Source organism: Delphinus delphis, chromosome 10, assembly GCF_949987515.2.
Source record: "Delphinus delphis chromosome 10, mDelDel1.2, whole genome shotgun sequence".
In the NCBI taxonomy this organism is placed as follows: domain Eukaryota; kingdom Metazoa; phylum Chordata; class Mammalia; order Artiodactyla; family Delphinidae; genus Delphinus; species Delphinus delphis.
The window spans coordinates 101,876,411-101,897,103 of record NC_082692.2 but is presented as its reverse complement, the minus strand read 5'-3'; the positions used below and the strand labels follow the sequence as shown (position 1 = coordinate 101,897,103).

At 48.7% G+C, this 20,693-nt stretch overlaps 2 protein-coding genes across 2 annotated transcripts in view; one reads left to right on the top strand and one right to left on the bottom strand.

The window, feature by feature from the left end:
- Nucleotides 1-20,288, top strand: part of CFAP92 (cilia and flagella associated protein 92 (putative)) — a 163,744-nt gene extending 143,456 nt beyond the window's left edge. Inside the window, 3 exon segments of the mRNA XM_060023135.1 lie at nucleotides 18,515-18,734; nucleotides 18,807-18,948; nucleotides 19,492-20,288. Coding sequence (XP_059879118.1) covers nucleotides 18,515-18,734; nucleotides 18,807-18,948; nucleotides 19,492-19,514 — 385 coding nt within the window. The 3' untranslated portion in view covers nucleotides 19,515-20,288.
- Nucleotides 20,271-20,693, bottom strand: part of ACAD9 (acyl-CoA dehydrogenase family member 9) — a 60,238-nt gene continuing 59,815 nt past the window's right edge. The window contains exon 18 of the mRNA XM_060023137.2: nucleotides 20,271-20,669. Within this exon, the coding sequence (XP_059879120.1) occupies nucleotides 20,569-20,669 (101 nt within the window). The 3' untranslated portion in view covers nucleotides 20,271-20,568. The remainder of the gene's footprint in view (nucleotides 20,670-20,693) is intronic.

The following is a 20,693-nucleotide window of genomic DNA, read 5'->3' as shown; positions in this document are numbered from 1 at the left end:
TCGGTTACCTAACCCAGGTCATTTTTGAAGACACGTGTTATTAAAAGCCCCACAGGCTCTGTGAGTATTAGGTGCCCTGAAGCACCGGTTGTAAAGTTGTTGTTCCTCGAAACGTCCACAAGGCGGCAGCATTTCTTCGTGGCCAGCTCTAGTTTGTTGGCAACCAAAAGCGTTAGGAAGAGTCATCTTACTAGGCTGTGAATTAGAGGGGAAGGTGCCAGAGGCAACACCCAAGGGCTTGTGTGTCACTACCTCTTCCCTGTTAAGCTTCACGCCCCCAAAAAGTCCAAACCCTGGCTAAAGGTGCGGGTGCTGCGGTGTGTAGGTGGGGTGACTCCTGGCAAGGAGGCCGGATGTGGGAAGCCCACCAACAGCAGCCGTGGAGGCTCGGTCACGGTTTGAATCTCCTGCAGCCTAGATGGTCCCCCATGGTTGGGGTGCACTTGGCTTCCTTTTAGCTCTCGGAAGGCCCACCTAGGTTCTGAAGGTTTGGTTCCCCCCACAAAGGAAGAGACAGGACAGCTCTAAGGGGCTGCATTTGCAGGCACGTCCTCTTCACGTCTCTCGGCTCCACCTCAGTGCACCCTTGGGACCCCAGGCTGCTCAGGCTGCTGGGATGTGACACCAGCGCCTATCACCGGGGCCCGAGGCGAAAAGCATGCCCATTTCTTTCCTTTTACTTTCTTTTTCAGCTTAATTCTGATGGTATGTTGTACTAGAGTTGATTTCCAAAGTGGGGTTTGGTGTAGTGTACAGCAAGCTGATTGAGTTACACATGTAATACAGCTACTATTTTTCGGATTCCTTTTCCGTATAGGTTATTGCAGAACGTTGAATAGAGGTCCTGGTGTTGTACAGTAGTCCTTGTCGAGTGCGTGTTTTTTTTATATATATATATATATATATATATATATGTTTATAGGTATTTTTCTGTGTATGTGTTCATGTGAAACGCCTAACTTATATCTCCTACCCCACTTTCTTTTTGGTAACCCTAGCTTTAATCTGAAAGTCGGTGACTCTGTTTCTGTTTAGTAAACTAGTTCAGTTGTATGTATGTTTCCCTTCCTCCTATAAGTGATATTATATGCTGTGGGTCCTCCTCTGTCTGACTGACTTCACTCAGTGTTTGGGCATCCCAGGTCCATCCATGTTGCTTCTGATGGCATTATTTCATCCTTTATCCTGGCTGAGTAACGGTCCCTTGCATACACGTAGGACCTGCTGTTTATGTATTCATCACTCGCTGGCCTATTTGTTTCTGTGTCTTGGCGTTTGTAAATAGTGCCGCAAAGAACGTTGGGGTGCTTGTGTCTTTCTGAATTATGCATTTTCCCGAGTAATGCCCAGTAGTGGGCCTGCAGAAGTATAGGGTCGCTCTCTCTTTAGTTTCCTAGGAACTGGGATACAGTGCTTTCTAGTGGCGGTCACCAATGTACATTTGCACTCACCGAGCTGGAAGGTTCCCTTTTCTCCACGCTCATTCCCCATCGATTGTTTGTAGACTTTTTGATGCTGGCCATTCTTCCCGCTGTGAGGCGACGCCTCGTTACACGGTGGATTGGCATTTGTCAAATAATGAGTGATATGCATCTTGTCGTGGTGTGTATTTTTTTATTTTAAACAGTGTGAGTAAACTTTCCCTCTTCAAATTTGGCTTTTTGAGGGTGTGTGTGTTTCTAATTTATTTTTCGGTTGCCTAACCCGGGTGATTTTTGAGCACACGTGTCGTTAAAAGCCCCACAGGCTTCCTGAATATGATGTGCCCTTAAACACCGGTTGTAAAGTTGTTGTTACGGGAAACGGCCACAAGGCGGCAGCATTTCTTCATGCCCAGCTCTGGTTCCTCGGCAACCAAAAGTTTTAGGGGGAGTCATGGTGCTGGGCTGTGAATTAGAGGGGAAGGTGCCAGAGGCAACACCCAAGGGCTTGTGTGTCACTACCTCTTCCCTGTTAAGCTTCTACGCCCCCGAAAATTCGAAACCCTGGCTAAAGCTGCGGGTGCTGCGGTGTGTAGGTGGGGTGACTCCTGGCAAGGAGGCCGGATGTGGGAAGCCCACCAGCAGCAGCCGTGGAGGCTCGGTCACGGTTTGAATCTCCTGCAGCCTAGATGGTCCCCCATGGTTGGGGTGCACTTGGCTTCCTTTTAGCTCTCGGAAGGCCCACCTAGGTTCTGAAGGTTTGGTTCCCCCCAGAAAGGAAGAGACAGGACAGCTCTAAGGGGCTGCATTTGCAGGCACGTCCTCTTCACGTCTCTCGGCTCCACCTCAGTGCACCCTTGGGACCCCAGGCTGCTCAGGCTGCTGGGATGTGACACCAGCGCCTATCACCGGGGCCCGAGGCGAAAAGCATGCCCATTTCTTTCCTTTTACTTTCTTTTTCAGCTTAATTCTGATGGTATGTTGTACTAGAGTTGATTTCCAAAGTGGGGTTTGGTGTAGTGTACAGCAAGCTGATTGAGTTACACATGTAATACAGCTACTATTTTTCAGATTCCTTTTCCGTATAGGTTATTGCAGAACGTTGAATAGAGGTCCTGGTGTTGTACAGTAGTCCTTGTCAAGTGCGTGTTTTTTTTAATATATATATATATATATATATATATATGTTTATAGGTATTTTTCTGTGTATGTGTTCATGTGAAACGCCTAACTTATATCTCCTACCCCACTTTCTTTTTGGTAACCCTAGCTTTAATCTGAAAGTCGGTGACTCTGTTTCTGTTTGGTATACTAGTTCAGTTGTATGTATGTTTCCCTTCCTGTTATAAGTGATATTATATGCTGTGGGTCCTCCTCTGTCTGTCTGACTTCACTCAGTGTTTGGGCATCCCAGGTCCATCCATGTTGCTTCTGATGGCATTATTTCATTCTTTTTGCTGGCTGAGTAACAGTTCCTTGTATACACGTAGGACCTCCTGTTTATGTATTCATCACTCGCTGGACTACTTGTTTGTGTGTCTTGGCCTTTGTAAATAGTGCTGCAGTTAACGTTGGGGTGCTTGTGTCTTTTTGAATTATGGGTTTTCCGGAGTAGCGCCCAGGAGTGGACATGCAGTAGTATAGGGTCGCTCTCTCCTTAGTTTTCTAGGAACTGGGATACAGTGCTTTCTAGTGGCGGTCACCAATGTACATTTGCACTCACCGAGCTGGAAGGTTCCCTTTTCTCCACACTCATTCCCCATCGATTGTTTGTAGACTTTTTGATGCTGGCCATACCGCCTGCTGCGAGATGATGCCACTTTAGAATTTTGATATGCATTTCTCGGATAATCAGCGACTTTCTGCTTCCTGTCGTGGTCGGGGTTTTTCTTTTTAAACAGTGTGAGTAAACTTTCCCTCCTGAAATTGGGCTTCTTGAAAGTCTGTGTTTTTCGAATGTTTTTTCGGTTACCTAACCCAGGTCATTTTTGAAGACACGTGTTATTAAAAGCCCCACAGGCTCTGTGAGTATTAGGTGCCCTGAAGCACCGGTTGTAAAGTTGTTGTTCCGCGAAACGTCCACAAGGCGGCAGCATTTCTTCGTGGCCAGCTCTAGTTTGTTGGCAACCAAAAGCGTTAGGAAGAGTCATCTTACTAGGCTGTGAATTAGAGGGGAAGGTGCCAGAGGCAACACCCAAGGGCTTGTGTGTCACTACCTCTTCCCTGTTAAGCTTCACGCCCCCGAAAAGTCCAAACCCTGGCTAAAGGTGCGGGTGCTGCGGTGTGTAGGTGGGGTGACTCCTGGCAAGGAGGCCGGATGTGGGAAGCCCACCAGCAGCAGCCGTGGAGGCTCGGTCACGGTTTGAATCTCCTGCAGCCTAGATGGTCCCCCATGGTTGGGGTGCACTTGGCTTCCTTTTAGCTCTCGGAAGGCCCACCTAGGTTCTGAAGGTTTGGTTCCCCACAGAAAGGAAGAGACAGGACAGCTTTAAGGGGCTGCATTTGCAGGCACGTCCTCTTCACGTCTCTCGGCTCCACCTCAGTGCACCCTTGGGACCCCAGGCTGCTCAGGCTGCTGGGATGTGACACCAGTGCCTATCACCGGGGCCCGAGGCGAAAAGCATGCCCATTTCTTTCCTTTTACTTTCTTTTTCAGCTTAATTCTGATGGTATGTTGTACTAGAGTTGATTTCCAAAGTGGGGTTTGGTGTAGTGTACAGCAAGCTGATTGAGTTACACATGTAATACAGCTACTATTTTTCGGATTCCTTTTCCGTATAGGTTATTGCAGAACGTTGAATAGAGGTCCTGGTGTTGTACAGCAGTCCTTGTCGAGTGCGTATTTTATATATATGTTTATAGGTATTTTTCTGTGTATGTGTTCATGTGAAACGCCTAACTTATATCTCCTACCCCACTTTCTTTTTGGTAACCCTAGCTTTAATCTGAAAGTCGGTGACTCTGTTTCTGTTTGGTATACTAGTTCAGTTGTATGTATGTTTCCCTTCCTCCTATAAGTGATATTATATGCTGTGGGTCCTCCTCTGTCTGACTGACTTCACTCAGTGTTTGGGCATCCCAGGTCCATCCATGTTGCTTCTGATGGCATTATTTCATCCTTTATCCTGGCTGAGTAACGGTCCCTTGTATACACGTAGGACCTGCTGTTTATGTATTCATCACTCGCTGGCCTATTTGTTTCTGTGTCTTGGCGTTTGTAAATAGTGCCGCAAAGAACGTTGGGGTGCTTGTGTCTTTCTGAATTATGCATTTTCCCGAGTAATGCCCAGTAGTGGGCCTGCAGAAGTATAGGGTCACTCTCTCTTTAGTTTCCTAGGAACTGGGATACAGTGCTTTCTAGTGGCGGTGACCAATGTACATTTGCACTCACCGAGCTGGAAGGTTCCCTTTTCTCCACGCTCATTCCCCATCGATTGTTTGTAGACTTTTTGATGCTGGCCATTCTTCCCGCTGTGAGGCGACGCCTCGTTACACGGTGGATTGGCATTTGTCAAATAATGAGTGATATGCATCTTGTCGTGGTGTGTATTTTTTTATTTTAAACAGTGTGAGTAAACTTTCCCTCTTCAAATTTGGCTTTTTGAGGGTGTGTGTGTTTCTAATTTATTTTTCGGTTGCCTAACCCGGGTGATTTTTGAGCACACGTGTCGTTAAAAGCCCCACAGGCTTCCTGAATATGATGTGCCCTTAAACACCGGTTGTAAAGTTGTTGTTACGGGAAACGGCCACAAGGCGGCAGCATTTCTTCATGCCCAGCTCTGGTTCCTCGGCAACCAAAAGTTTTAGGGGGAGTCATGGTGCTGGGCTGTGAATTAGAGGGGAAGGTGCCAGAGGCAACACCCAAGGGCTTGTGTGTCACTACCTCTTCCCTGTTAAGCTTCTACGCCCCCGAAAATTCGAAACCCTGGCTAAAGCTGCGGGTGCTGCGGTGTGTAGGTGGGGTGACTCCTGGCAAGGAGGCCGGATGTGGGAAGCCCACCAGCAGCAGCCGTGGAGGCTCGGTCACGTTTTGAATCTCCTGCAGCCTAGATGGTCCCCCATGGTTGGGGTGCACTTGGCTTCCTTTTAGCTCTCGGAAGGCCCACCTAGGTTCTGAAGGTTTGGTTCCCCCCAGAAAGGAAGAGACAGGACAGCTCTAAGGGGCTGCATTTGCAGGCACGTCCTCTTCACGTCTCTCGGCTCCACCTCAGTGCACCCTTGGGACCCCAGGCTGCTCAGGCTGCTGGGATGTGACACCAGCGCCTATCACCGGGGCCCGAGGCGAAAAGCATGCCCATTTCTTTCCTTTTACTTTCTTTTTCAGCTTAATTCTGATGGTATGTTGTACTAGAGTTGATTTCCAAAGTGGGGTTTGGTGTAGTGTACAGCAAGCTGATTGAGTTACACATGTAATACAGCTACTATTTTTCGGATTCCTTTTCCGTATAGGTTATTGCAGAACGTTGAATAGAGGTCCTGGTGTTGTACAGTAGTCCTTGTCAAGTGCGTGTTTTTTTTAATATATATATATATATGTATATATATATATGTTTATAGGTATTTTTCTGTGTATGTGTTCATGTGAAACGCCTAACTTATATCTCCTACCCCACTTTCTTTTTGGTAACCCTAGCTTTAATCTGAAAGTCGGTGACTCTGTTTCTGTTTGGTATACTAGTTCAGTTGTATGTATGTTTCCCTTCCTGTTATAAGTGATATTATATGCTGTGGGTCCTCCTCTGTCTGTCTGACTTCACTCAGTGTTTGGGCATCCCAGGTCCATCCATGTTGCTTCTGATGGCATTATTTCATTCTTTTTGCTGGCTGAGTAACAGTTCCTTGTATACACGTAGGACCTCCTGTTTATGTATTCATCACTCGCTGGACTACTTGTTTGTGTGTCTTGGCCTTTGTAAATAGTGCTGCAGTTAACGTTGGGGTGCTTGTGTCTTTTTGAATTATGGGTTTTCCGGAGTAGCGCCCAGGAGTGGACATGCAGTAGTATAGGGTCGCTCTCTCCTTAGTTTTCTAGGAACTGGGATACAGTGCTTTCTAGTGTCGGTCACCAATGTACATTTGCACTCACCGAGCTGGAAGGTTCCCTTTTCTCCGCACTCATTCCCCATCGATTGTTTGTAGACTTTTTGATGCTGGCCATACCGCCTGCTGCGAGATGATGCCACTTTAGAATTTTGATATGCATTTCTCGGATAATCAGCGACTTTCTGCTTCCTGTCGTGGTCGGGGTTTTTCTTTTTAAACAGTGTGAGTAAACTTTCCCTCCTGAAATTGGGCTTCTTGAAAGTCTGTGTTTTTCGAATGTTTTTTCGGTTACCTAACCCAGGTTATTTTTGAAGACACGTGTTATTAAAAGCCCCACAGGCTCTGTGAGTATTAGGTGCCCTGAAGCACCGGTTGTAAAGTTGTTGTTCCGCGAAACGTCCACAAGGCGGCAGCATTTCTTCGTGGCCAGCTCTAGTTTGTTGGCAACCAAAAGCGTTAGGAAGAGTCATCTTACTAGGCTGTGAATTAGAGGGGAAGGTGCCAGAGGCAACACCCAAGGGCTTGTGTGTCACTACCTCTTCCCTGTTAAGCTTCACGCCCCCGAAAAGTCCAAACCCTGGCTAAAGGTGCGGGTGCTGCGGTGTGTAGGTGGGGTGACTCCTGGCAAGGAGGCCGGATGTGGGAAGCCCACCAGCAGCAGCCGTGGAGGCTCGGTCACGGTTTGAATCTCCTGCAGCCTAGATGGTCCCCCATGGTTGAGGTGCACTTGGCTTCCTTTTAGCTCTCGGAAGGCCCACCTAGGTTCTGAAGGTTTGGTTCCCCCCAGAAAGGAAGAGACAGGACAGCTCTAAGGGGCTGCATTTGCAGGCACGTCCTCTTCACGTCTCTCGGCTCCACCTCAGTGCACCCTTGGGACCCCAGGCTGCTCAGGCTGCTGGGATGTGACACCAGTGCCTATCACCGGGGCCCGAGGCGAAAAGCATGCCCATTTCTTTCCTTTTACTTTCTTTTTCAGCTTAATTCTGATGGTATGTTGTACTAGAGTTGATTTCCAAAGTGGGGTTTGGTGTAGTGTACAGCAAGCTGATTGAGTTACACATGTAATACAGCTACTATTTTTCGGATTCCTTTTCCGTATAGGTTATTGCAGAACGTTGAATAGAGGTCCTGGTGTTGTACAGCAGTCCTTGTCGAGTGCGTATTTTATATATATGTTTATAGGTATTTTTCTGTGTATGTGTTCATGTGAAACGCCTAACTTATATCTCCTACCCCACTTTCTTTTTGGTAACCCTAGCTTTAATCTGAAAGTCGGTGACTCTGTTTCTGTTTGGTATACTAGTTCAGTTGTATGTATGTTTCCCTTCCTCCTATAAGTGATATTATATGCTGTGGGTCCTCCTCTGTCTGACTGACTTCACTCAGTGTTTGGGCATCCCAGGTCCATCCATGTTGCTTCTGATGGCATTATTTCATCCTTTATCCTGGCTGAGTAACGGTCCCTTGTATACACGTAGGACCTGCTGTTTATGTATTCATCACTCGCTGGCCTATTTGTTTCTGTGTCTTGGCGTTTGTAAATAGTGCCGCAAAGAACGTTGGGGTGCTTGTGTCTTTCTGAATTATGCATTTTCCCGAGTAATGCCCAGTAGTGGGCCTGCAGAAGTATAGGGTCGCTCTCTCTTTAGTTTCCTAGGAACTGGGATACAGTGCTTTCTAGTGGCGGTCACCAATGTACATTTGCACTCACCGAGCTGGAAGGTTCCCTTTTCTCCACGCTCATTCCCCATCGATTGTTTGTAGACTTTTTGATGCTGGCCATTCTTCCCGCTGTGAGGCGACGCCTCGTTACACGGTGGATTGGCATTTGTCAAATAATGAGTGATATGCATCTTGTCGTGGTGTGTATTTTTTTATTTTAAACAGTGTGAGTAAACTTTCCCTCTTCAAATTTGGCTTTTTGAGGGTGTGTGTGTTTCTAATTTATTTTTCGGTTGCCTAACCCGGGTGATTTTTGAGCACACGTGTCGTTAAAAGCCCCACAGGCTTCCTGAATATGATGTGCCCTTAAACACCGGTTGTAAAGTTGTTGTTACGGGAAACGGCCACAAGGCGGCAGCATTTCTTCATGCCCAGCTCTGGTTCCTCGGCAACCAAAAGTTTTAGGGGGAGTCATGGTGCTGGGCTGTGAATTAGAGGGGAAGGTGCCAGAGGCAACACCCAAGGGCTTGTGTGTCACTACCTCTTCCCTGTTAAGCTTCTACGCCCCCGAAAATTCGAAACCCTGGCTAAAGCTGCGGGTGCTGCGGTGTGTAGGTGGGGTGACTCCTGGCAAGGAGGCCGGATGTGGGAAGCCCACCAGCAGCAGCCGTGGAGGCTCGGTCACGGTTTGAATCTCCTGCAGCCTAGATGGTCCCCCATGGTTGGGGTGCACTTGGCTTCCTTTTAGCTCTCGGAAGGCCCACCTAGGTTCTGAAGGTTTGGTTCCCCCCACAAAGGAAGAGACAGGACAGCTCTAAGGGGCTGCATTTGCAGGCACGTCCTCTTCACGTCTCTCGGCTCCACCTCAGTGCACCCTTGGGACCCCAGGCTGCTCAGGCTGCTGGGATGTGACACCAGCGCCTATCACCGGGGCCCGAGGCGAAAAGCATGCCCATTTCTTTCCTTTTACTTTCTTTTTCAGCTTAATTCTGATGGTATGTTGTACTAGAGTTGATTTCCAAAGTGGGGTTTGGTGTAGTGTACAGCAAGCTGATTGAGTTACACATGTAATACAGCTACTATTTTTCGGATTCCTTTTCCGTATAGGTTATTGCAGAACGTTGAATAGAGGTCCTGGTGTTGTACAGTAGTCCTTGTCGAGTGCGTGTTTTTTTTATATATATATATATATATATATATATATGTTTATAGGTATTTTTCTGTGTATGTGTTCATGTGAAACGCCTAACTTATATCTCCTACCCCACTTTCTTTTTGGTAACCCTAGCTTTAATCTGAAAGTCGGTGACTCTGTTTCTGTTTGGTATACTAGTTCAGTTGTATGTATGTTTCCCTTCCTGTTATAAGTGATATTATATGCTGTGGGTCCTCCTCTGTCTGTCTGACTTCACTCAGTGTTTGGGCATCCCAGGTCCATCCACGTTGCTCCTGATGGCATTATTTCATTCTTTTTGCTGGCTGAGTAACAGTTCCTTGTATACACGTAGGACCTCCTGTTTATGTATTCATCACTCGCTGGACTACTTGTTTGTGTGTCTTGGCCTTTGTAAATAGTGCTGCAGTTAACGTTGGGGTGCTTGTGTCTTTTTGAATTATGGATTTTCCGGAGTAGCACCCAGGAGTGGACATGCAGTAGTATAGGGTCGCTCTCTCCTTAGTTTTCTAGGAACTGGGATACAGTGCTTTCTAGTGGCGGTCACCAATGTACATTTGCACTCACCGAGCTGGAAGGTTCCCTTTTCTCCACACTCATTCCCCATCGATTGTTTGTAGACTTTTTGATGCTGGCCATACCGCCTGCTGCGAGATGATGCCACTTTAGAATTTTGATATGCATTTCTCGGATAATCAGCGACTTTCTGCTTCCTGTCGTGGTCGGGGTTTTTCTTTTTAAACAGTGTGAGTAAACATTCCCTCCTGAAATTGGGCTTCTTGAAAGTCTGTGTTTTTCGAATGTTTTTTCGGTTACCTAACCCAGGTCATTTTTGAAGACACGTGTTATTAAAAGCCCCACAGGCTCTGTGAGTATTAGGTGCCCTGAAGCACCGGTTGTAAAGTTGTTGTTCCGCGAAACGTCCACAAGGCGGCAGCATTTCTTCGTGGCCAGCTCTAGTTTGTTGGCAACCAAAAGCGTTAGGAAGAGTCATCTTACTAGGCTGTGAATTAGAGGGGAAGGTGCCAGAGGCAACACCCAAGGGCTTGTGTGTCACTACCTCTTCCCTGTTAAGCTTCACGCCCCCAAAAAGTCCAAACCCTGGCTAAAGGTGCGGGTGCTGCGGTGTGTAGGTGGGGTGACTCCTGGCAAGGAGGCCGGATGTGGGAAGCCCACCAGCAGCAGCCGTGGAGGCTCGGTCACGGTTTGAATCTCCTGCAGCCTAGATGGTCCCCCATGGTTGGGGTGCACTTGGCTTCCTTTTAGCTCTCGGAAGGCCCACCTAGGTTCTGAAGGTTTGGTTCCCCCCAGAAAGGAAGAGACAGGACAGCTCTAAGGGGCTGCATTTGCAGGCACGTCCTCTTCACGTCTCTCGGCTCCACCTCAGTGCACCCTTGGGACCCCAGGCTGCTCAGGCTGCTGGGATGTGACACCAGTGCCTATCACCGGGGCCCGAGGCGAAAAGCATGCCCATTTCTTTCGTTTTACTTTCTTTTTCAGCTTAATTCTGATGGTATGTTGTACTAGAGTTGATTTCCAAAGTGGGGTTTGGTGTAGTGTACAGCAAGCTGATTGAGTTACACATGTAATACAGCTACTATTTTTCGGATTCCTTTTCCGTATAGGTTATTGCAGAACGTTGAATAGAGGTCCTGGTGTTGTACAGCAGTCCTTGTCGAGTGCGTATTTTATATATATGTTTACAGGTATTTTTCTGTGTATGTGTTCATGTGAAACGCCTAACTTATATCTCCTACCCCACTTTCTTTTTGGTAACCCTAGCTTTAATCTGAAAGTCGGTGACTCTGTTTCTGTTTGGTATACTAGTTCAGTTGTATGTATGTTTCCCTTCCTCCTATAAGTGATATTATATGCTGTGGGTCCTCCTCTGTCTGACTGACTTCACTCAGTGTTTGGGCATCCCAGGTCCATCCATGTTGCTTCTGATGGCATTATTTCATCCTTTATCCTGGCTGAGTAACGGTCCCTTGTATACACGTAGGACCTGCTGTTTATGTATTCATCACTCGCTGGCCTATTTGTTTCTGTGTCTTGGCGTTTGTAAATAGTGCCGCAAAGAACGTTGGGGTGCTTGTGTCTTTCTGAATTATGCATTTTCCCGAGTAATGCCCAGGAGTGGGCCTGCAGAAGTATAGGGTCGCTCTCTCTTTAGTTTTCTAGGAACTGGGATACAGTGCTTTCTAGTGGCGGTCACCAATGTACATTTGCACTCACCGAGCTGGAAGGGTCCCTTTTCTCCACGCTCATTCCCCATCGAGTGTTTGTAGACTTTTTGATGCTGGCCATTCTTCCCGCTGTGAGGCGACGCCTCGTTACACGGTGGATTGGCGTTTGTCAAATAATGAGTGATATGCATCTTGTCGTGGTGTGTATTTTTTTATTTTAAACAGTGTGAGTAAACTTTCCCTCTTCAAATTTGGCTTTTTGAGGGTGTGTGTGTTTCTAATTTATTTTTCGGTTGCCTAACCCGGGTGATTTTTGAGCACACGTGTCGTTAAAAGCCCCACTGGCTTCCTGAATATGATGTGCCCTTAAACACCGGTTGTAAAGTTGTTGTTACGGGAAACGTCCACAAGGCGGCAGCATTTCTTCATGCCCAGCTCTGGTTCCTCGGCAACCAAAAGTTTTAGGGGGAGTCATGGTGCTGGGCTGTGAATTAGAGGGGAAGGTGCCAGAGGCAACACCCAAGGGCTTGTGTGTCACTACCTCTTCCCTGTTAAGCTTCACGCCCCCAAAAAGTCCAAACCCTGGCTAAAGGTGCGGGTGCTGCGGTGTGTAGGTGGGGTGACTCCTGGCAAGGAGGCCGGATGTGGGAAGCCCACCAACAGCAGCCGTGGAGGCTCGGTCACGGTTTGAATCTCCTGCAGCCTAGATGGTCCCCCATGGTTGGGGTGCACTTGGCTTCCTTTTAGCTCTCGGAAGGCCCACCTAGGTTCTGAAGGTTTGGTTCCCCCCAGAAAGGAAGAGACAGGACAGCTCTAAGGGGCTGCATTTGCAGGCACGTCCTCTTCACGTCTCTCGGCTCCACCTCAGTGCACCCTTGGGACCCCAGGCTGCTCAGGCTGCTGGGATGTGACACCAGCGCCTATCACCGGGGCCCGAGGCGAAAAGCATGCCCATTTCTTTCCTTTTACTTTCTTTTTCAGCTTAATTCTGATGGTATGTTGTACTAGAGTTGATTTCCAAAGTGGGGTTTGGTGTAGTGTACAGCAAGCTGATTGAGTTACACATGTAATACAGCTACTATTTTTCGGATTCCTTTTCCGTATAGGTTATTGCAGAACGTTGAATAGAGGTCCTGGTGTTGTACAGTAGTCCTTGTCGAGTGCGTGTTTTTTTAATATATATATATATATATATATATGTTTATAGGTATTTTTCTGTGTATGTGTTCATGTGAAACGCCTAACTTATATCTCCTACCCCACTTTCTTTTTGGTAACCCTAGCTTTAATCTGAAAGTCGGTGACTCTGTTTCTGTTTGGTATACTAGTTCAGTTGTATGTATGTTTCCCTTCCTGTTATAAGTGATATTATATGCTGTGGGTCCTCCTCTGTCTGTCTGACTTCACTCAGTGTTTGGGCATCCCAGGTCCATCCACGTTGCTCCTGATGGCATTATTTCATTCTTTTTGCTGGCTGAGTAACAGTTCCTTGTATACACGTAGGACCTCCTGTTTATGTATTCATCACTCGCTGGACTACTTGTTTGTGTGTCTTGGCCTTTGTAAATAGTGCTGCAGTTAACGTTGGGGTGCTTGTGTCTTTTTGAATTATGGATTTTCCGGAGTAGCACCCAGGAGTGGACATGCAGTAGTATAGGGTCGCTCTCTCCTTAGTTTTCTAGGAACTGGGATACAGTGCTTTCTAGTGGCGGTCACCAATGTACATTTGCACTCACCGAGCTGGAAGGTTCCCTTTTCTCCACACTCATTCCCCATCGATTGTTTGTAGACTTTTTGATGCTGGCCATACCGCCTGCTGCGAGATGATGCCACTTTAGAATTTTGATATGCATTTCTCGGATAATCAGCGACTTTCTGCTTCCTGTCGTGGTCGGGGTTTTTCTTTTTAAACAGTGTGAGTAAACTTTCCCTCCTGAAATTGGGCTTCTTGAAAGTCTGTGTTTTTCGAATGTTTTTTCGGTTACCTAACCCAGGTCATTTTTGAAGACACGTGTTATTAAAAGCCCCACAGGCTCTGTGAGTATTAGGTGCCCTGAAGCACCGGTTGTAAAGTTGTTGTTCCGCGAAACGTCCACAAGGCGGCAGCATTTCTTCGTGGCCAGCTCTAGTTTGTTGGCAACCAAAAGCGTTAGGAAGAGTCATCTTACTAGGCTGTGAATTAGAGGGGAAGGTGCCAGAGGCAACACCCAAGGGCTTGTGTGTCACTACCTCTTCCCTGTTAAGCTTCACGCCCCCGAAAAGTCCAAACCCTGGCTAAAGGTGCGGGTGCTGCGGTGTGTAGGTGGGGTGACTCCTGGCAAGGAGGCCGGATGTGGGAAGCCCACCAGCAGCAGCCGTGGAGGCTCGGTCACGGTTTGAATCTCCTGCAGCCTAGATGGTCCCCCATGGTTGGGGTGCACTTGGCTTCCTTTTAGCTCTCGGAAGGCCCACCTAGGTTCTGAAGGTTTGGTTCCCCCCAGAAAGGAAGAGACAGGACAGCTCTAAGGGGCTGCATTTGCAGGCACGTCCTCTTCACGTCTCTCGGCTCCACCTCAGTGCACCCTTGGGACCCCAGGCTGCTCAGGCTGCTGGGATGTGACACCAGCGCCTATCACCGGGGCCCGAGGCGAAAAGCATGCCCATTTCTTTCCTTTTACTTTCTTTTTCAGCTTAATTCTGATGGTATGTTGTACTAGAGTTGATTTCCAAAGTGGGGTTTGGTGTAGTGTACAGCAAGCTGATTGAGTTACACATGTAATACAGCTACTATTTTTCAGATTCCTTTTCCGTATAGGTTATTGCAGAACGTTGAATAGAGGTCCTGGTGTTGTACAGTAGTCCTTGTCAAGTGCGTGTTTTTTTTAATATATATATATATATATATATATATATGTTTATAGGTATTTTTCTGTGTATGTGTTCATGTGAAACGCCTAACTTATATCTCCTACCCCACTTTCTTTTTGGTAACCCTAGCTTTAATCTGAAAGTCGGTGACTCTGTTTCTGTTTGGTATACTAGTTCAGTTGTATGTATGTTTCCCTTCCTGTTATAAGTGATATTATATGCTGTGGGTCCTCCTCTGTCTGTCTGACTTCACTCAGTGTTTGGGCATCCCAGGTCCATCCATGTTGCTTCTGATGGCATTATTTCATTCTTTTTGCTGGCTGAGTAACAGTTCCTTGTATACACGTAGGACCTCCTGTTTATGTATTCATCACTCGCTGGACTACTTGTTTGTGTGTCTTGGCCTTTGTAAATAGTGCTGCAGTTAACGTTGGGGTGCTTGTGTCTTTTTGAATTATGGATTTTCCGGAGTAGCGCCCAGGAGTGGACATGCAGTAGTATAGGGTCGCTCTCTCCTTAGTTTTCTAGGAACTGGGATACAGTGCTTTCTAGTGGCGGTCACCAATGTACATTTGCACTCACCGAGCTGGAAGGTTCCCTTTTCTCCGCACTCATTCCCCATCGATTGTTTGTAGACTTTTTGATGCTGGCCATACCGCCTGCTGCGAGATGATGCCACTTTAGAATTTTGATATGCATTTCTCGGATAATCAGCGACTTTCTGCTTCCTGTCGTGGTCGGGGTTTTTCTTTTTAAACAGTGTGAGTAAACATTCCCTCCTGAAATTGGGCTTCTTGAAAGTCTGTGTTTTTCGAATGTTTTTTCGGTTACCTAACCCAGGTCATTTTTGAAGACACGTGTTATTAAAAGCCCCACAGGCTCTGTGAGTATTAGGTGCCCTGAAGCACCGGTTGTAAAGTTGTTGTTCCTCGAAACGTCCACAAGGCGGCAGCATTTCTTCGTGGCCAGCTCTAGTTTGTTGGCAACCAAAAGCGTTAGGAAGAGTCATCTTACTAGGCTGTGAATTAGAGGGGAAGGTGCCAGAGGCAACACCCAAGGGCTTGTGTGTCACTACCTCTTCCCTGTTAAGCTTCACGCCCCCAAAAAGTCCAAACCCTGGCTAAAGGTGCGGGTGCTGCGGTGTGTAGGTGGGGTGACTCCTGGCAAGGAGGCCGGATGTGGGAAGCCCACCAACAGCAGCCGTGGAGGCTCGGTCACGGTTTGAATCTCCTGCAGCCTAGATGGTCCCCCATGGTTGGGGTGCACTTGGCTTCCTTTTAGCTCTCGGAAGGCCCACCTAGGTTCTGAAGGTTTGGTTCCCCCCACAAAGGAAGAGACAGGACAGCTCTAAGGGGCTGCATTTGCAGGCACGTCCTCTTCACGTCTCTCGGCTCCACCTCAGTGCACCCTTGGGACCCCAGGCTGCTCAGGCTGCTGGGATGTGACACCAGCGCCTATCACCGGGGCCCGAGGCGAAAAGCATGCCCATTTCTTTCCTTTTACTTTCTTTTTCAGCTTAATTCTGATGGTATGTTGTACTAGAGTTGATTTCCAAAGTGGGGTTTGGTGTAGTGTACAGCAAGCTGATTGAGTTACACATGTAATACAGCTACTATTTTTCGGATTCCTTTTCCGTATAGGTTATTGCAGAACGTTGAATAGAGGTCCTGGTGTTGTACAGTAGTCCTTGTCGAGTGCGTGTTTTTTTTATATATATATATATATATATATATGTTTATAGGTATTTTTCTGTGTATGTGTTCATGTGAAACGCCTAACTTATATCTCCTACCCCACTTTCTTTTTGGTAACCCTAGCTTTAATCTGAAAGTCGGTGACTCTGTTTCTGTTTGGTATACTAGTTCAGTTGTATGTATGTTTCCCTTCCTGTTATAAGTGATATTATATGCTGTGGGTCCTCCTCTGTCTGTCTGACTTCACTCAGTGTTTGGGCATCCCAGGTCCATCCACGTTGCTCCTGATGGCATTATTTCATTCTTTTTGCTGGCTGAGTAACAGTTCCTTGTATACACGTAGGACCTCCTGTTTATGTATTCATCACTCGCTGGACTACTTGTTTGTGTCTTGGCCTTTGTAAATAGTGCTGCAGTTAACGTTGGGGTGCTTGTGTCTTTTTGAATTATGGATTTTCCGGAGTAGCACCCAGGAGTGGACATGCAGTAGTATAGGGTCGCTCTCTCCTTAGTTTTCTAGGAACTGGGATACAGTGCTTTCTAGTGGCGGTCACCAATGTACATTTGCACTCACCGAGCTGGAAGGTTCCCTTTTCTCCACACTCATTCCCCATCGATTGTTTGTAGACTTTTTGATGCTGGCCATACCGCCTGCTGCGAGATGATGCCACTTTAGAATTTTGATATGCATTTCTCGGATAATCAGCGACTTTCTGCTTCCTGTCGTGGTCGGGGTTTTTCTTTTTAAACAGTGTGAGTAAACTTTCCCTCCTGAAATTGGGCTTCTTGAAAGTCTGTGTTTTTCGAATGTTTTTTCGGTTACCTAACCCAGGTCATTTTTGAAGACACGTGTTATTAAAAGCCCCACAGGCTCTGTGAGTATTAGGTGCCCTGAAGCACCGGTTGTAAAGTTGTTGTTCCGCGAAACGTCCACAAGGCGGCAGCATTTCTTCGTGGCCAGCTCTAGTTTGTTGGCAACCAAAAGCGTTAGGAAGAGTCATCTTACTAGGCTGTGAATTAGAGGGGAAGGTGCCAGAGGCAACACCCAAGGGCTTGTGTGTCACTACCTCTTCCCTGTTAAGCTTCACGCCCCCGAAAAGTCCAAACCCTGGCTAAAGGTGCGGGTGCTGCGGTGTGTAGGTGGGGTGACTCCTGGCAAGGAGGCCGGATGTGGGAAGCCCACCAGCAGCAGCCGTGGAGGCTCGGTCACGGTTTGAATCTCCTGCAGCCTAGATGGTCCCCCATGGTTGGGGTGCACTTGGCTTCCTTTTAGCTCTCGGAAGGCCCACCTAGGTTCTGAAGGTTTGGTTCCCCCCACAAAGGAAGAGACAGGACAGCTTTAAGGGGCTGCATTTGCAGGCACGTCCTCTTCACGTCTCTCGGCTCCACCTCAGTGCACCCTTGGGACCCCAGGCTGCTCAGGCTGCTGGGATGTGACACCAGTGCCTATCACCGGGGCCCGAGGCGAAAAGCATGCCCATTTCTTTCCTTTTACTTTCTTTTTCAGCTTAATTCTGATGGTATGTTGTACTAGAGTTGATTTCCAAAGTGGGGTTTGGTGTAGGTGTACAGCAAGCTGATTCACTTATTGATATTCATGTATGTATTCTATTTCGAATTCTTTTCACATATAGGTTATTGCTGAACGTTGAACAGAGTTCCCTTTGCTTTACAGGAGGTCCATGTTGATTATCCATCAAATGTGTGTGTGTATATATATATATATATATACACACACACACACACAGACATATGCACATATATACACACACACACATATATATATATATATATATGCTTGTGTGTACATGAAGGCGACCTCCTAATTTGTCCTTTGCCTCTACTTTTCCTTTTTGTGATCCCTACGTTCGTTTTCCAAGTAAGCGTGTTGCTGTTTTGTAACACTGTGTGTTACCCAGCGTTCATGCTGTGTTCATGTGTGTCTAGTGTTCAGTCCTAGGTATAACTGATATCATATGCTATTCGTCTTCCTCTGACTCACTTCACTTACTGTATGATTATCCCAGGTCCATGCATGGTGCTGCCAATAGCATTATTTCATTGTTGTTTATGGCTGAGTAATAGTCCATTGTATATATGTACCATATTGTCTGTATCCAGTCATCTGTCGGTGGACATTTTGGTTGTTTCTGTGTGCTGGCTGTTGGAACTATAACTGTGGGGCGCCTGGTTCATTTCCAATTATGGGTTTCTCCAGATACATGCCCAGGAGTGCTCCTGGGGCTGGGCTCCTTTTCCTTTTGTTAGGAGCTTCGATACTGTCCTTTATGGTGGCTTTTGCCAATGTACATTCCCACGAAAATATAGGAGGGTTCAGCTTTTTCACTCCTCGAGGGACGTGGCCCTCACTGGGCTGCTGCCTGGCTCTGGTAACCAGCATGCACCCCGCACGGCCAGGAGCCAGCATCCTGCCCCCAAGACTGGCAGCCGGTCAGCCCCACCGAGGTCTGCTGTCAGCCCATCTAGCCACGTCTGCTCGCATTTCCAGGAGCCGAGGAGGAGACTCACGCACTCCCAGAGCTACCTGTCAGCCACAGTGGAGCCTCAGGATTCAGAGGAGAAGAGAAAAGCCGAGAGGAAGTCCCGTGACGCCTGGCTCACACCCAACGGGTTCCAAGTGACCGGTCTTCACAGCACGGGCAGGACACATCACCTGGGGCTGCCACCCCTCGGCACTGTCACAGAGGTGGGTGGCGGGAGTGGGTCTCCGGTGGGCGTCCGCAGGGGCCTCCCCCTGACCTGCTGCCCCCCAACGTAGGAGTGGAGGGAGAAAGCGCTGTTTGCTAACATACTGGAGCCAGTGCTGCACCGAGAGAGCAGGGGCTGGGACTGGTGCCCCCAGGACTTGGATTTGTACACACAGCCGCCGCCGGCCCCTCCCGCGCCAAAGCCCGGGACAGGTAACTGTGGGCAGCACCCGTTCTGTTTTAGCAGCCACACTCCTGGGCTGGGAAATCAGGATTCGGCGGGGGGCTGGCTTCAGAGCGCAGGCTGGCCGGAACTTCTGGTTCCAGCTGGATTCACTTGCTGTGTGATGGCGGGGGGGGGGGGGGGGCAGGTCCCGCCACCGCTCTGGGCTTGGTTTCTATGAAAGGGAGGCCTTGGAAGGTAGGGCTAAGGGCTTTCAGGCTTCACACTGTGTTACCCATGACCAGCCTCGGCAGGCTCTGGGCGCTGCTGGGCCCTTCCGGCTCCCAGACACAGCTGGTTGTCACCCGTGGGGGCGGGTGGGGGGTCTGGCCACACCACCCCTCCAAGTCTGCTTCATCCCCCGTTTGTGAAGAGGGACCAGAAATCATTTATAGGTAGAGAACCAAACCTGTGAATTAACAGAACCAGAATCTTCAGGGAGAAAGAGCGGTGAGTTGATCTGGCCACAGACCCCTTGCCCAGAAAGCTAGACTGGATAAACGGTGGAGTGCTTTCCTTCCCTGATTCCTAAGGGCTGCTGGTAACAGCTCCGTGAAACCGGAGGACGTGCTGACAAGCTGCTGAAACTGGTCTACTCCCCTCCTCTGGGCTGTGCCACCCCCTTCAGTAGAGGCCCCAGGCTCAGGGACAGCAGGCTCGCTGCTCCGGCCCTTCCCAGCCCCAGGGCGCACACCTGAAGACACATGGGTGAGAACAGCTCTCCGCAGACTGCTGTCCTGGCACCAGGTGAGAAGCCATGACCTCTCCATCTACGCCAGCAAAGAAGCTGCGGTGTCATCGGGACGATGAGCTGTCAGAACGCCGGCAGCAGGCCTAGCCCCGCAGGTGGATGACGGCTCCTCCTCCCAGGACCAAAGCCTGGCCGCCTCAAGGCAAGGCCTGTGATGGGCAAAGCACTGGGAACCGCCCGAGCAGGAAGCCTGCCAGGTGAGCCCACCAGGGCAGGTGTGTAGAGGCCTGTCTGTGCCGCCGGAAGATGCTGCTCGTCCTTGTCAAGTGGCAGAGAAGCACCAGCTAGGAGCAGCACCTGCTGTCAGGCAGCAGCAACATCACCTGCGCAGGACCAAACCCGCACGGCACCGTGGCCCGGGCACCTGCCCCTCTGCTCCTGGAGCCCTCTTCTCACACATGAGGACAAAGGGCCCTGGAAGCCACCACCACAGGGGGGAGCGCAGGGTCAAGAGGTTGTGAGGCTGGCTCTGAGGAAACAGGTGACCAGTGCAGCAAACACTAGAAGGGGAAACACAAACTGTCCTTCCTTTGGCTCCTAGTTTAAAGAATGACACATATGCGGTTTTCAAGCTGTTTCTTGGAGAACGTGTGGTCTGGCAGAAATGGCCACCCTGCTGAGACGCGGCCCTACCACCCCAGGCCAGCTTCCACCCCGAAGCCTCCCGGTGAGGCGAGTCTCAGCAGCTCCGCGCTCTCCCCGTGTCGGCTCAGAGCCCGGGATCGTGTCAGGCAATAGTGCCCACGGGGGCCTGGAGAAAGCCCGTCAGAGAACTTGGTCAGCTTGTAATAAAGCAAGTTCTCTACCTTCTGGAAGGCGTGTGTCAGGCGGACAGCAGCAGGGATGCTGTCCCCCTGCTTCAGGATGTCCAGTCCAGAGGGTGGGCACAGACGTAGGCTCGCTTCTCTAGGACCTGCTGGGACACTTTCTTGATCAGTTCATCGAGATTTTCCGGAGAATCTGGGAGGGAAAGAGGAAGAGTAG